Source organism: Gadus morhua, chromosome 1 (genome assembly GCF_902167405.1).
Source record: "Gadus morhua chromosome 1, gadMor3.0, whole genome shotgun sequence".
Taxonomy (NCBI): Eukaryota; Metazoa; Chordata; class Actinopteri; order Gadiformes; family Gadidae; genus Gadus; species Gadus morhua.
In genome coordinates this window covers 24,660,184-24,675,743 of record NC_044048.1, presented here as the reverse complement: position 1 = coordinate 24,675,743, position 15,560 = coordinate 24,660,184, and the positions used below count along the sequence as shown (strand labels likewise).

General features: G+C 45.6%; 1 protein-coding gene across 2 annotated transcripts; it reads right to left on the bottom strand.

The window, feature by feature from the left end:
- Nucleotides 1-18: 18 nt before the first annotated feature.
- On the bottom strand, nt 19-15,499 carry arih2 (ariadne homolog 2 (Drosophila)). Of its 2 annotated transcripts, none has more exons than XM_030337269.1 (15): nt 15,366-15,499; nt 11,016-11,619; nt 9,611-9,678; nt 9,313-9,385; nt 8,587-8,728; nt 7,836-7,957; nt 6,810-6,919; nt 5,969-6,086; nt 5,760-5,810; nt 4,928-4,949; nt 4,066-4,217; nt 3,485-3,628; nt 2,901-3,008; nt 2,554-2,682; nt 19-1,445 (listed from the first exon to the last, which is right to left on the bottom strand). In XM_030337269.1, the coding sequence occupies exons 2-15, from the start codon at nt 11,289-11,291 to the stop codon at nt 1,374-1,376; spliced, it is 1,587 nt and encodes a 528-aa protein (XP_030193129.1). In that variant the 5' UTR covers nt 11,292-11,619; nt 15,366-15,499; the 3' UTR covers nt 19-1,373. The 2 variants fall into 2 exon arrangements, with proteins under 2 accessions (XP_030193129.1, XP_030193209.1); XM_030337349.1 differs by having other exon boundaries at nt 2,940-3,008.
- Nucleotides 15,500-15,560: the final 61 nt, after the last annotated feature.

Below are 15,560 nucleotides of genomic sequence, written 5' to 3'. Positions count from 1 at the left end.
ATAATCACAGGAGACGGGTGCCGGTTTTAAAAACTCTCAGTAACTAGTTCTGTATTAATGTACAACCGTTGAAAATTACATCATTTTTTTGGGGTCTTTTGTTCTGTTTTTCTTCTTCAAACGCCATATTCCAGAAGGAAACAAAACAAATAGGAAACAAAAAATTGAAGGGGAAAAAATAAACACTACCATACAAATAAAATAAATGGACAAAAGGGTATAAGGAGGCAAATTAATAGCTTGTTTATTTTTTTTTCTCATTCCGGAGTGTTTGAGCATGGATGTGTGCGTGCGCTTGTGTGTGTGCAATGACGTGAGTGTTGTGGTGTGCACGTGCATGCGCTTGATTTACAATGAGCAGAGTATTAAATGGACGTATGGGTTATGCTCTTAGGTTCAGCTGGGCTTTCACAGTCCGATCACTGGGTGGGGGTCGGGAGGAGGGGACATCAGGAGAAGATCTACATTTTTACCAACATCAGATACAAAGATTTTTTTTACATCCACCTTTATCAAGTTCATCTTGCATTGTTAGAAATCACAAAAAATATATATAAACACGGCAAATAACATCTAGCCACACTGTCATGGCACCATCATAGACCAAACGCAATCACAATTTCTGACCGGCTCTAATTGATACCAAGTGAGTTCAGGTGCTTTATACTTGGCAGAAGGACACTCCTCTCCCCCCCCCCCCCCCCCCCCCCCCCAGCACAGATTTGCAACCAATCAGAAAGTCACAAATGCCTGCCTCACCAGCCCTCCCCTGCAGTTCAAATTTAACATTTGGTGGCTCTTTCATAGAGTTTAACGTTATCCATTTCATCAAATAAATTGTGCAGTCCTACTGAACGAAATCTAAAGAGGTCAAACGGCAAGCGTTCGATGAGCTGTACACCCGGGGGAACGTCTTCATTTGGGTACGAACACGAGACACGGCGTCGTCGGGGTGACCGCACTGCGAAAGCCGAGAAGTCTTGGAACCGCCAAGAGTGACACGCGACAGCTGCTGCAAACCAGATCTTCTGGAAACTGAAGGATGTTGAGAAGCAAAGTGAGGGGAGGGAGGGGGAATACCCATGAAGAGGAGGATACAATCGTGCCATTCTGCCCACCCCTGCCAGACCACAGCCAGAGAGGGAGAGAGGGAGACGGGTGAGACAGGGATCGATGGGTGTGAGTGAGAGATTGATGAGAGAGACACACACACACACACAAACACACGCGGGTGAGGTAATAGGAGTTAGGAAAGCAGAGAGGAGGAGGTGTGAAGTGAAGGATGTATGGACCGTGAGACGGTCAAGGATGGGAAGAAGGGAGGATGGCGGGGCGGGGGGGCATGCTGGTGTTTGGCGGGCGTGTTTGGGGCTTCAGGTGTCGTGGAAGTCCTTCAGCAGTGTGCGTCTCCTCTGCTCTGCGATGTGCATTTGATTCTCCAGATCCTGCAAGACGACAGGTACACGGGTGTCAGTACGAGGGCGGAGCAGAGGCCTGCCCACACTCACTGGTTGGGCTGCGGCTAGGGCTGAACGATTAATCGAAATTCGAAATCGAAATTGCGATGTTATAGAACGCGGTATGCAAATCGCAAAGGCTGCGCTAAAAAATAAAGGTGATTTTTTACAGTTACTGACTGGAAATCAGTACGATTAATTAGTTAAATAAAGAAGTTTATAATAAAAATTAATCTCAACAAATCGGCCTGGCCTAAAGGAAAGAGCACTTTTTATGTTGACTGCTTCCAATGTTGTGCTGATCATATAAAGAATTATTTATTAAATTTTGAGTGAATAATACACAACATAAGGAACTTAATGAATTATAAAAATCAAACATTCAATCGCAATATTGGTCAAAATAATCGCAATTAGATTATTTCCCCAAATCGTTCAGCCCTAGATGCAGCCTAGTGCCAAATAAAATGACACTAAAAAAACACGATACATCATAGTCAATGAATTGTATAATGAATACTGGATTGAAAACTGAAGCATGCGAAACCACCCGGTTTCACATCCTTTCTCCCCCGCAGTCTCCAATACCCTCACCCCTTTTCATTGTCCCTCTCCTTTGAACTCAACCCAACCGACAAGACTAAAAAATTTGGACGTGGCATCAGTGACGTCACGCATTGCTTTGCACATAACTGTTATGGAGCCATTGACTTCATTGACTGAAGTTATGGACGAGGCAATTGCTTGAGAATTGCAACCATCTGCAGACACTTTGGCAGATTGAGGTGCGGGACTTTAATGGCGGCCTCGCAGTAGTCTCTGGCCAAAGCTCATCAATATTCAAACCTTAATACATTTTTTATGAAATAAAACTGTCAAACAGGGCCTCTAAAAAATGCATAACACCGAGATGGACTAGCCACTGAGATCCTAACCGAATGAAGAACCAATGCATTCGCTTTGTGTCGCAATAATTAAATCAAAATCTTCCCCATTGACTTAAAATGGTGGGACAACACCTAGAGAGGAGCTGAATGCCAGTCGCTTCCGCCAGGGTGTGGCCCTGCCCCACACCCCCATTCCCTCACTCACTCACCCCTCTGTCGTTGGCACTGAGCTCGCCCTCGCCCCCAACCACCACGCCTCTCTCGTAGCTGTCTGCGCGCTCCACCTTCCAGGACAGGTTCTCGATCTCTGCCTCCAGCTGGGCCTGCTGGTACTCAAACTGCAGGGGGGGAGATTAACCACAATCACATCATGCGTTTATTCACCTGGTATTATTACAGCTACACACAGTTCCCCGTGTCACACACACATACACACGTCAGAGAATACAGGTGCAGTACTTGAATGTATATTTTCCTTGCCAAATGAGGCACTTTGGAATTTAAAATTGAATTGCGGGAAATGACAGAAGACAAGGGGAAAGGAGAAGGTACCTACCACTAGGGATGGAGAGGGATTTGTTGTTATGTTGCTCACCAGTTTCTTGCGAGGCCCAGACTCCATGTAGTAGGCGTAGGGGTAGGTGTACTGAAGCGTATAGCGACACTGGACCCACACACAAACACATAGTTCACAATATCACTCATAAAATCAGTAACTGGATTAAAAAAGGGAACCACTACTGACCAAGGTCAACCCATAGTAGGGTATAGCCAGCCCTGAGCTTTACCTACAAGTCATTGTCTTTTGTGGAGATTGTACAGCGATTCTGCTTCCCCCCCCCCCCCCCCCCCCCCCCCCAACATCTGCTGTGGTCGTTGAACCTCTAAATGCTTTAACTGAGCACATCCACCTAAAAACTCTCATCCCTAACCGTTATACATGAACTTCATGTCCATACAGTTAGTTTGTTCCAGTAGCTCATGATTTAATTTCCTGCTGCTGTGGCCAGAGGCATTGCTGGAGAGTGAACGGCAAGCCGGGATCGCCACATTAAACACACCGAGTATTAGCCGGTATAGGGAATTGTTCACTCCCCGATATCAGTATCGGCCCCTAAACTCCAGCGTCCGTCCGTGTACCTTGGCCAGCAGTTTGGCTGCGTTCTGGAGGTACTGCCAGTCGATCCAGGTGCCCAGGTTGTTCATCACCCGCTCCTGGATCTTCTCCTGGATGCGCTGGTACGTCTGGGCCTCCAGCTGGAGGGACTTGTTGTGGTTCTCCCACTGCAGGAGGAACAGCACCCCAACGGTAAGTTAGTCACTACAATGGACTGCAGTCGCTCACGATCCAGTCTGCATTACAGACGATATACCCCTCGTAGGACACCGATTAAAAGGCTATCCGACACATGACTCCCGCTAGATATTGGTGCAATTATAAATATTACAATCAACCCCGTTCTGTATTATTTCTCAATTACTTAAGCTTTTGGTATTCATTATTTTGAACTGGCGATATGGTCCAATGCCGATATCCATGACCAGTTTAAACTAGAATAACAACAACACAAACAAGACGATTTAAAAGTCATCTTATCCCTTGTATGTGTACCCTCCACCCGTCACAGGCTTCAGTGTCCATACGACCAGCCTGCTTGGGGCCGTGTCCGGATAACGTTTGACCCAGTTGCATGCGGTTGCCTGCGCTACAGACCACGCACCCTCTCAAAGTAGAAGAGGTACTTCTTCAGGGCCTCGCGGGCCTGGGCCTGCTGGCTCTGGTTCACGATGTCGGGGTTCTCCTTGTAGCGGCTGCACTCGTAGTACTCGCTGCCGTGGGTCTTCCAGTCGCCCAGACACATCCAGCAGAAGTCTGGAGACACACACACACACACACACACACACACACACACACACACACACACACAGTTAGCTTAGAGGGCCTAGCGCCGAGACAATGATACTACACAGGGAAATATAACCCCAGACCATGCAGTGCACAGTCACCATGGAAGGGGACCCAGTCCCCATAGATGGTAGGGCTGGGTAAGAATATCGATTCATCAATGCACTGCAATTTATTTGTTCTCGAGTCAATTTCGATTCAGATTTTCTTTTAAATAGATTATTTCCATTAAAAAAAAAGAAAAAAAAAAAAAAAGTTGTAATCTAGAAGCGAGTATGCCTAAATGTACATGCCCTTTTACATTTGTCCATGTTATGATTATTAGTATTATGCTGCAAGTTTAGCTCAGGAGCAATACTATACAATGGTGCATTCCCTTTTTGCTAGTTCAAGCACAATGAAATGGTTAATTCGTTTTGAAATGGTTCATTCTAAATAATATTTAGGTATTTTTATCCTCTGCATGTATTATTGAATCGATATCGAAGCAATTGGATCAATATCGAATCGAAATCGATATCGAATCGAATCAAGACCTAAAGAATCCAATTTAATTGTGAGCTACCTGGCAATACCCACCCCTAATAGACTGGGACCCAGTCTACATACAAGAGGACCCGGTCTGGGTAGACGGGGAGCAGAGGCTTTACCGCGGGAGGATAGAGTGTGTTACTCACCGTGTTTGCACTTGGAGCATTGCTGAAAAGACAAGACAAAGGAGAATGTTAAATAATGTCCCTTGAAAAATATATTTTAAATCTCAATGGGAAAATGTCCTGGTAAAATAAAGTAAAAAAAATAAATAATAAAAATGTACCTTCATTTCTCAAAATCATTTTATACACTTGGAAAGATAAAAAGTCGAGGTCAACCAGTGTTTCCCCTCAATGCAGCCAGCATGACATTGTGTGCCCCAAATACCATTTGCTTAATTAAAAATATATACATCATAGGTGCACCCTACTGCTACCCCTCAATTGTCACCGGTTCATAGTTCATTATTTTCACTTAAATAGAAAGTAGCCTACATACGTGTGTGGAACTGAGGTAACAGTATTATGAACCAAGACTATGTGCTGGCTTCAAATTCAACCAACATGAATGCCAGTGTTTCCCCCAGCACTGTGTTGTTAAGGCGGCCGCCTTATCAACAATAGGGCCCCGCCTTGACTACCAATGTATATAAAATAAATAAAAAAAATAATCAAAAAAAAAATTTTTTTTTTTTTTTTTTTTTTTAATTATTATGCATTAACAAAGTAGAAAACTCTCGTAGGGAAAGAAAACATACTTCCATCAGGTGTAAAAATAAAGATCAATAATGCATCGGTGTTCACAACAATGGTCGTGACATCAAGCTTTTTTAATTGGGTTAGACCCCCCCCCCCCCCCCCCCCCCCTGCTCCTTGACCACCTTGACTAAGACATTTACTGGGGGAAACACTGAATGCCAAACTCTTTGCCGTCAATGTACAGATCTATAGACCTTCATAGTGAGAGAACACTGACCATGTGGTTGCAACCGCCGTTCTTCTCAATGCAGATATTGCACTTGGGACACTGGAGCAGAGAGGGAGAGACGCACAGCGTCAAAACAAATCATTACAACAGCGAAACACGATATCCCAGCCAGGGGAAGGGAAACACGGGGATGATGAGTGCGAGAGTGTTCTGCAGAAGAGGAGTGAGTGTGCTGTCGGTAAGTGTGCGCGGCTTACATCTTTAGTGTGTGCGCTGATGTAGTTTGCCGTCTCCGAGTCGTCTGCGCATTTGGTCAGCCATTTCCGGATGGTGGGGCAGTCCGTGGGGGCGTGGTACATCTGGCGGCATTTAAAACTAGGGCAGCCGCAGATCAACAGAGAGGGCCCCGGTCACTCATAGCACCATGACGGCGGGACACACAGCAAACTTCCAACACACACACACTAGGGCTGGGCGATTAATCGAATTCTGATCGCGATTTCAGCGTCGAACTATCACAAAATTAACACAATATCTTTTTTTTACATTTCATGTAATCATGTTATTATTCTAGATTGCAACATTTTCTTTTTGACCATTTTGTGTATTTTTTTTAAGGCGAAATTTCAAAGTTCTCAGTTACAAAGTTTTCTTTGGGAGAGACGTGCTGAATAAGTACAACACGTTTTCAAACTCAAAATAACCGGTTGAATCATCGTGATTGCAATATTGACCAGAATAATTGTGATTATGATTTTTCCCCATAATCGAGCAGCCCCAACACACACACACACACACACACACACACACACACACACACACACACACACACACACACACACACACACACACACACACACACACACACACACACACACACACACACACACACACACACACACACTAAAAGGAATACAACTGGAATAGACCCAATAACAGAAATAGACCCATTGCAAGGCCTTGTGTGGCTTCAGTGTTGATTCGAACATTTGGTTCTAGTGAAAGCGTTGGTAAATAATGCCCGTGTGCAGGTCGTTACTAACACCCAGAGACGCCCGTGGCGGTGCGTGCGGCGGTGCGTGCGGCGGTGCGCCGTACCAGAAGACCTCCATGCAGCGGCTGCACTGCACCCTGCGGGCCCGCGGCTCCTCCACCTGGATCACGATGGGGCAGTCCGCCCCGGGACACAGCTGGAGCTGGAAGTGGCTCTGGAGAAGGGGGGGGGGGGGGGGGGGGGGGGGGGATTAAAATCTAGGGTAGGCCATTTATTTTATAGCACCATTCCTCGTCATATTTGTTGGAATTCTCTTTAGGTCCCGACATCGAAATCGATGAAATCAAATGCCCGGACAGAAAAAAATAATAAATGAACGGGTAGTACATACATTGTGTATGGTTCCATATTTTTCTCTTTTTTCATTGGAATTGCCTACGTGTATGAAATAGGCTTTACAAATAAATATGCCTGGCCTTACATACAGGTAACCGTTTCCCCACCTGTATTAGGCCTGTGTCATTGTTTCATTCAGTCCGAATGAAACGATCCCATGGCCTACCTGTCTGTCTACCTTCTCCCTGCACTCATTGGTCTTGACTGGAAGCTTCTGCGTGGACAAGCAGACATGTTGCTAAAGCTAGCGAGCCAGCCATGTGTTTTGAGGGAGTGGCTTTGGAAGGGGGCAAGAAGGGTGGGATTTGGTTGGTTGGATACTTTCAAAAGCTAGCTTATACTGGCTGGTTTCTCTGTGTGGTCTACCGTAGCTTTAATAAAAGGTACATTCGAATAGGGATCTGTGGGCTTGTATTTTATTCATTTCCCTTTGGGGATGAAAAAAAGTTTCCCTGCGCAACCCTTTCAAGAATGACGCATGGCCCAAATGGCTTAATTAATTTTCATTCAACTTATTCCACTGCAAGGACAAATATTTGTATATTTTCAGATTATTTAAATAACACAAATCTATGCCCTGAGGTTTGACATAATACTTTGTAAATCTCCATTCCTGGACAACACTTTTAGGCAAATGATGGTTCAACAGTTAGACCTTCGGGCTGGAGAACGAGAGAAACAGAGACAGGTCAGAGGAAGGAAAACCGAGAGCAGGTCATCCCAGAGGAGGGTACCTCCACGTAGTCCCTGAAGAGGTAGCGTCTGTACTTGTCTTTCAGCTCTTCTCCCGGCAAGAGAGGAAGCACAAAGTCCTCTGGCATTTGCAAGGAACAGTCCTGAGCCATGCACGAAACACCTGCCCCACACACACACAACAAAAAAGGAGAATAGTTTCAGGCTATTTCTACTCCAACACCTGACTAATAAGCAGGTGCCTTTGCATCCGTTCCTGGGGTGCGTTCCACAGTTTCCACACTCAGTGGATGACTCTGAAACCCACCGGTCTCACACAGCTGTGTCAACGAGGGAAACATATTTCTGAAGATATTACGTGAAATAGTCGTGGTCTGCGGTAGTGGTGAGTGGTCCGCACATGATATGAACGACGCAATATACTTTGGTTTGCATCGACAGCAACAATGCGGGTGAACACGCGCATATGGCGGGAATTTAGTGTTGAAACGCACCATAGTTGTGCAACAACACGTTACAGGTACGCCCTTAGTGTCATTTGCTCACATCAGTTTGATGTGAGCTTCTCAGTTTGACTTCTCAAGCGTGTCTCCTGTAAGACGCTTGAAAAACAACACGTTTTAACATTGTGATGCGTGACTGAAGAGACTGCGTGACTGTCACTTTAAATGTGTGTGTGTGTGAAAGGCATGTACACCAACACACACACACACGTACACTCAAACTCCAACTTTTATAAATTGTATAAAATGTACGAGCGGAATGGTTCTCATTCTCGTGCGAAGGACTCACCCACTCCCAGGCCGTCCTTGACGAGCACGGTGCAGTGCTGCTCCCAGCATGCCTTGCAGAAGGAGTGCTGACAGGGCAGGGCCAATAGGGCGTCCCGTCGCACCACCTGGAGACACACCCCACACTGGAGGGACTGAGGGGCCTACGGAGCACACACAAACAGAGGTGATGAGCACACACCCACCCCATCATATCGGGTGAGATGCCTTATAACAAAACGGAAAAACGCTACTAAAGTTATTTCAGTAGATCGGCATTCGTTTGGCTGATGTGGTCATGAATTTTAAGTACAAGTCATGCATATTTGTCATACGTATAGCGAGTACAATACCACACAAATATTTAAGTTTGTATGTGTACAATATTATTTTTATCTCGACCTCAAGGAAGAAATAGAAGCCTAGAGAGCACAAACGTTGGCTAGAACAACTTGTGTTGGCTGAACAAGCTGACAACTTGTGATGAAACAAGACCCTTGAACATTACTACCGGGCTCTCTAGGACACTGTGGCCCCACATAGTGCCAGCATGTTTAAGGGGTACTCTAAGACTAAAACAAAACAGCGGTTGAAAAAAAACGTATTTCTGAGCAAAGATTCAAGGAATGAAGTCAATGATAGGGTTCTAGCCATTCCCTCGGACCGGCCTTCCGCCATAAAGGAAATCACTGATTGCTCGAGTCAGTACTCAGGTCGATAATATATTACACACACAAATGGGACTCACTGTGAGCGTTCTGCAAGTGCTACTGGGCTGCACCAGGGCATCGGACATCAGAAGAGAGGAGTTGGACTCGTATCTATGGAAACCGGGACCAGAGCACACAGTCATTTCAAAAAAGGTGTGCGTGTTTGTTTGTGCACGGCACGTGTGAACAGATTGATGAAAACCGGAAGCAGAAACATGCGCAACAGGTGGACAAAGACGGAATGAAAAGGGAGTGTGAGGAAAGGGTAGCGAGAGAAAGATGTGTGGATGGGAAGGGGGAACGAGGGGAGAGGGGGGTAGGGTGTGTTTCTGTTACCTGTCAAGTATTAGTGACACCTGCCAGTGAAAATGCACGAGCACCAGTTTAGCTACCGCCGGTAATACCTGAGCGAGAGGAGAGAGAGACACAGGAGGTACAGGATGAGAAATAATGAGAATAACACTGCGATAACTGTTTCCGTGAGAAAAAGTCTCAAAAATGTTGTGACACACTAAGTTCACACAAACTTTTCATTTATTGTTGCTTCCTAGAAGCAACAATAAGAACACCAGAAGCGACTAAATAAGTTTGTTTTTGGATGTCATTAACTGTTCACCGCTTGCGTGTCCCCTGGACTGACCTCTTCCAGAGCAACATCCCATTAAAACTCTACCGGTGTCTGCTCAAGCCAAGGTCTGTGTAATACAAGGCCCTGTGGGTGGGGGGGGGGGGGGCCTTCAGACTTGGTGTTGCTGGACCGTATCCAGCGTGTCTGGTAAGGTCTCTTTTGAACGACTCAGCATTCAAATCCAATTGGTTCTGCCGTTTGAATGCATGTTATCCCCCAGCCGCAGGAACAGGCTGAGTGACACTCAACTTGTGCTGTGTAAAAGGAGGAAAACCCTTTTAAGGGAAAACCTCCAACCAGTGCCACTGATTATCTGTGTAATAAGCAGACATCACATAATACCTGGCCTTTTGACAAACATTATATAATATGAAAAGCAGTCCCGCACAACGTACTGATATTTACAACTGCAGCACTTCTAAGGGAAAGGCTACTCCTGTGCCTTGTGATGGACACCCAGACGAAAGAGGAACTGGTTTTCCCCAGTTCATCCCCAATGTCTGCAGACTAGGCCAAAAAGTCCCGAGGGGTCAGAGTTCTGCCTTGTTTCCCGTTTTGTTACGGAGAAGTTCAACCGAAAAAAAAACTCAATGTGAGCAAATTAAGAAGATTTAAAATAAATAAAGTATTTTGATAGTGGCTATAGTGGCCGATGTTTCTGTTTGTCAATTACACGCTTACAGATCCCTTCCTCCTGCTTCAGGCGAGATAGGCCGATGAAGGGAGAGTCTGTGAAACGTGCCCATTGACTTAGATCGGAGCTCAGACTGTAAAGTAGAGACGGTCATGCAGTTAATCTGATTTTTAGTCAAACGATCTCCACACGATATAGTCCAGAGAAAGGTTTTTTGTATATTTGCATCCTTTATAGAAATAGAACAGCTGGATACATTTTTGTACATTACTTTCTTTTTGAACATTTTCTATTGCGTGAATGGGGAAATTACAATGTTCCAATGTGTTTTTTTGGAGAGAAATGCTGAACAAGTGCATCATGTTTTAAAACTCAAAAATAATCGTTTGAATAATCAGGATTTCGATAGACCAAAACAATGGTGATTATGATTTTTATGCCATCATCGAGCAGCCGTCCTGCGTCTCCACCGAACTCACCTTCAGCAATGCCGCTACGTTGTTCACCTCCTCGCTCAGCACCCGCTGGCTCTCCTTGTACGTGAGGCAGGTGAACTGGTACTCCTCGGGGTCGAACGAGTCCGCCCCCTGCTGCTCCACGTCGCTGGCCACGCCTTCATAGTAGTCGGCGATGTCGCCCGGGTCCTCGTCCTCTTCGTCGTCGTCCCCATCGTCGTCCTCCTCGTCCTCCTCCGAGTTCACGCCGTAGTCTTCCTCATTGCTGTCCGACGCCTGGCTGTTCATATCCACAGACATCCGGGATGGCCAATCAGATCAACCCAGACAGGTGGACGGCCCCGCCTACCTGTCGGAGCACACCTGATGGATTGGCAAAACCAATAAAATCAAAAAAAGGGTCTTGTTCGAAGCTCCGCCTCTTTTGGGGGCGTTGTCTGCCGTGGATTGGTCCTCTATTGGGGAGTTCTAGTGAGGCTACAGAGACGATACTAGCCGGTCTTCCTGCCTGTCTGTCTGCCTCAAGGGCGGGATTTGAGCTGAACGAGCTCAACAGCAGCGGAAGAAGCAAAAGAAGTCACACTCTCCGTCACTCATCTTCAGGGTGCGAGGCGAGTCCGTGGCAGGGCTGGAGGAAACAAAGAGAGGAGAGAGGGGGGGGGGGGGGGTAGATGGGATGAGAATGAGATTATAAATTAGGGGGGGGACGGGGACGGATTTGTGACGGCCTATCCATCTCGCATCACAGACCTCTTAATGCAAGTCAGTTTGTGATACATGGCGGTCAGTTTAGCGCCCTGCCTTGTGTGCAAGCATGTGTGTGTGTGACTGTTGACCCATTAATCTGAATGGTCCCGTTATCCGCTAGTTGAGGCGTTAAACAAATCTCCTCAAGGGCAAGCAGCAGTCTCCCTGAGGAACACACTGCACCAGAGACAACACGGGGTGGCGAGCCAAGGCTGGGACGTCGTGTTCAAGCGTCCCAATGTCGAGTATTTAGAAAACCTTCCGGATCCCCATCCGCAAACAGCCGCCCACCACACACACACTTTGTAAAGTTGTTGGAGGAAGTGCAAATTAAAATGCACTGCAGATTCTGCTGGGAACTCCACTGAAGTGTATTCAGATCCCATGCCCAAAGCTCTTCATAACTATTCTTCCACCCTTTAATCCCATTGAAACCAATATACACCACAGAAGAACTTGCAGTCAGTCTGACCCACTCCCGATAAGAGCTAGAAATGATTCTCGTATGTTGACACCCAGCATTTGGTGAAGTAACCTCAACCACGGGTAGCCTGTGTGGACATGGGGAGGGATCAAACCTAGCACCCGTAGCCTAGGAGGGGAACTCGCTTACCCTTCCAATGTACTATCAAGGCCCCCATAACACATCCACCTGGGCAGCAGGTGTTCAATGTGTAGGACTGGTTCAAGGCATGTCTGGACTTGTTTCCACCACCGATGCAAGCTAACGCTTTGACGGCGCCCTTTAAGAACCACTTGACGCTCAGAGAATTCATTAAGGGTGGCGGGCTATCCCGAAAGTGTGACCTCAGGGCTTAACTCACCGCCGAGGGATGCGTCTCCTCCACGTAACTATCCAATCATGGCAGGCATAATGAATGTCACACCGCTTTGATAGATCACAACATTCGCCTGTATGTATATTCAGACCCAGCTCGGGTTCATTACAGCACGCTATTTTATGTTAGGCAAGGTTTATTGGTAGTCAAAGTCTTAGCTTTTACCGAGCTATTTTGGAAATGTATGATTATGTAGTAAAACATAATCACCAGTAGGACTGTCAAGTTCTGGTCGGCATGCACTCGTCCAACCCATCAGACAATCGTTGGTTGCTTTCATAAGGAAAAAAGTGCTTCCGAATCCATTATTTCCTGGGGCAGGATGGACATTAAATTTTTTGAGTGATCGGCTATATTGTGAGAAATAATATTAATTATGAATAAAATAATATTCAGGCAGCTTGGTTTCTGTTATACAAATCGTATTGTTCAGAGCCTAGACTTGGTTGTGATATATCTTGTTTTACATTTGAATGAGTCATCATGAAAATTGGGGAACTTCCAAAGGTCAGACAGTGATTATCCAGCATTAGACTAAGGGGTTTAGCTCAGCGGTCACTCTACCCTACCTGCCTCAGCCCTAAGCCTCAGACACTACCTTCCAGGAAGGGTTGTAGTTATAGTTTACAGCACCAACGGGTCGAAAACTTCAAGGTAATATACTATCAAACAGTTTCAGTGGTTTCTCAAAAAAACGAGCTTTTATTGTGCTACAAAAGTTGTTTCTGATTGGTAAGAAAAAGTTGAGTTGTCTCGGACAACAATTTTGTTGATTGTTTCTACCGTCAAATGTTCCCCCCTCACCTTTTTTCTATTGCAAATAAAGAGCAAGACCAACCGTGCCTGTCCCAAGTCTGGCATATGTATGGGGTTATATTTGGAGTAAATACTAAAATAACTGCCAATCCAGCCGGGCCCTTATAAATATACATGCATGTCCAGGCTTCATTTCCACTCGAACTAAACACTTGTGATACACAAGTGCAGACCACATGCATTAAGGCAAAGTGCAAAGGTTTAACTGATTATTCCTCAGCACTAGGAAGAAACTTCTAAACAAAAACTGATGTCAGTCTATGATCTAGTCGATGAGAAACCACAGAATTAATAATTGGGACCCAGTATTCATATTCCCAACAAAAGTTCATAACCATAACCAGGTCATAGCATAGAAGCACACAAAAATACAGGATCAAAATCCATTCACACAATAATTCTTTTTTTGCAATGTTTTTCTCAATCAACAAGATATTATCTCAGAATTCTGAGAAAGATAAGTGGAACACAATTGTCTCAGAATTCCAAGAAAGGATTTATCGACTCGTTTTCTGATATAACAAGATATCTCATCATCCCAAGATCGATTTCATGTAAGCATGATGTCCCGCCTGCTATGTTTAATTTTTTGAGACATTTGGTTTGAGACATTTGGAGATACTGGTGTCTCACAGTAAAATAGACTGTACTGCTTTTGTTCGTTGACTATGCACACGCACCTCAGAATTTTGCGTAGGCACTTCTGGAGTTTGCAGGACCCTCAGGACTTTGCATAAGCATTTCAGGATTTCAGTATATAGCATTTTTTCAGACAGATCGCCCGTTCTGACCTGCTGGACAATGCTGTGTTGTTCAAGGATGTGGTCAAGCCAACCATTACCTTATATATCTTACCTGTACTGACCGCGACATTAACTTAGTTAGCACTGTTTAAGGGTCGGGCTGATTAACAACAGCCGTACTCCATGCTCCTGAGCTTCTCTTCGGATTTGGATGCATCTTGCAATTTAAAAAGCAGTATATATTTTTTTTCAATAAAGTCTTTCCCGGAATTCTGAGATAATATATAAATACTTCAAAAAAAGTGCATGCGTTACACTTCAGTATAAAAGCGGTATGTATATATGGTAGTAGGAACTTAAAAAAAAAAAAAAAAAGGCGTCAAGCCCAAGTGACCAAAGTAGACAGGTCAAGTGAAGGCATAACAACCTACCCTTTATGCCAAGGTAATGAATCAACCCAATTAAGAGCTCGGTGTTCCGCGTCACTGGGTCGATTACTGTGCGTTATTGGATACGATAACGCCCAAGAACCCCATTGGCCATGGTTCAAATCCGGCCGCAGCCCCCCACCTGAGTGGTGTTACCGACCAGCCGGCAGAGACAGCCCCCCATGCTCACATTCCGCCCCGACTAAAAATAGTCCCCAGAACTGGGTGACATACATATTGGTGGGCTCGGCTGATGTGTCATAGCAGCAATAACCAAACATTTAAATGGACTGTGCAGAAATGAAAAGGGAGAGGGGCTTGGGGTTGGACTGTTACTGGTAGCTACCAGATAGCTCCAGGGGGGGGCGGCGTAAATCAGGGAGACTTGTGGTCACAAACTAAATGAAGCAAAGTAAATTGGGTGCTAATGTTAGCCAGGCTAGCTCCGCCGGGCTAGCGTGTTGACGCGTTTAGAAGTAAACGGCGAACGAGCGGAGTGTCGACTCCCATCGTTCAACAAATCACACACAATAGGACATGTCGGCGGTAGTCTCTGGTGAAACTTTGCCAAGGACTCAGGCACAGCCACCGCACACACGCCCATTGTTCTTCATACGAATACACAAAAACACACCAGAGGGGCGACGCAGCCATCCCCTGCTGTGTGCTGCGAACGCCTCAGTCTTTCCCAATCTACCCCGGGGATGAGATGTAAACAAGGCCCGCTTCACCACGATACCGAGGAGACGCCAGAGGACGCACCGGGGCCGAACATCACTACACAAAGTCGTTCATATTTACCTTTCCGAACTGCGTCGAGTCAGCTTACAATGAAAGCCAAAGAGGTTTGAGAGGATCCAGAACCGATGTCACTCCGCTTGCTCTGTGTATGTAGCCGGAAGGTGGATTCTTACGCGAGTATTTATAAATGATGTCACTTCCGCGTACAATATTGCGTTATAGAGTATTACTGGCTACTCTGATTTAAAGACATAT

Bases quoted from the DNA above. Each gene is read 5' to 3' on its own strand.
- arih2 (XM_030337269.1), bottom strand. From the start codon at position 11,291: ATGTCTGTGGATATGAACAGCCAGGCGTCGGACAGCAATGAGGAAGAC. The intron at 6,920-7,835 runs GTACCCTCCTCT...CCCCTTCTCCAG, and splicing joins TCTTCAGGGACTACGTGGAG to AGCCACTTCCAGCTCCAGCT. The intron at 3,009-3,484 runs GTACACGGACGG...GTGTGGGTCCAG, and splicing joins CAGCCAAACTGCTGGCCAAG to TGTCGCTATACGCTTCAGTA.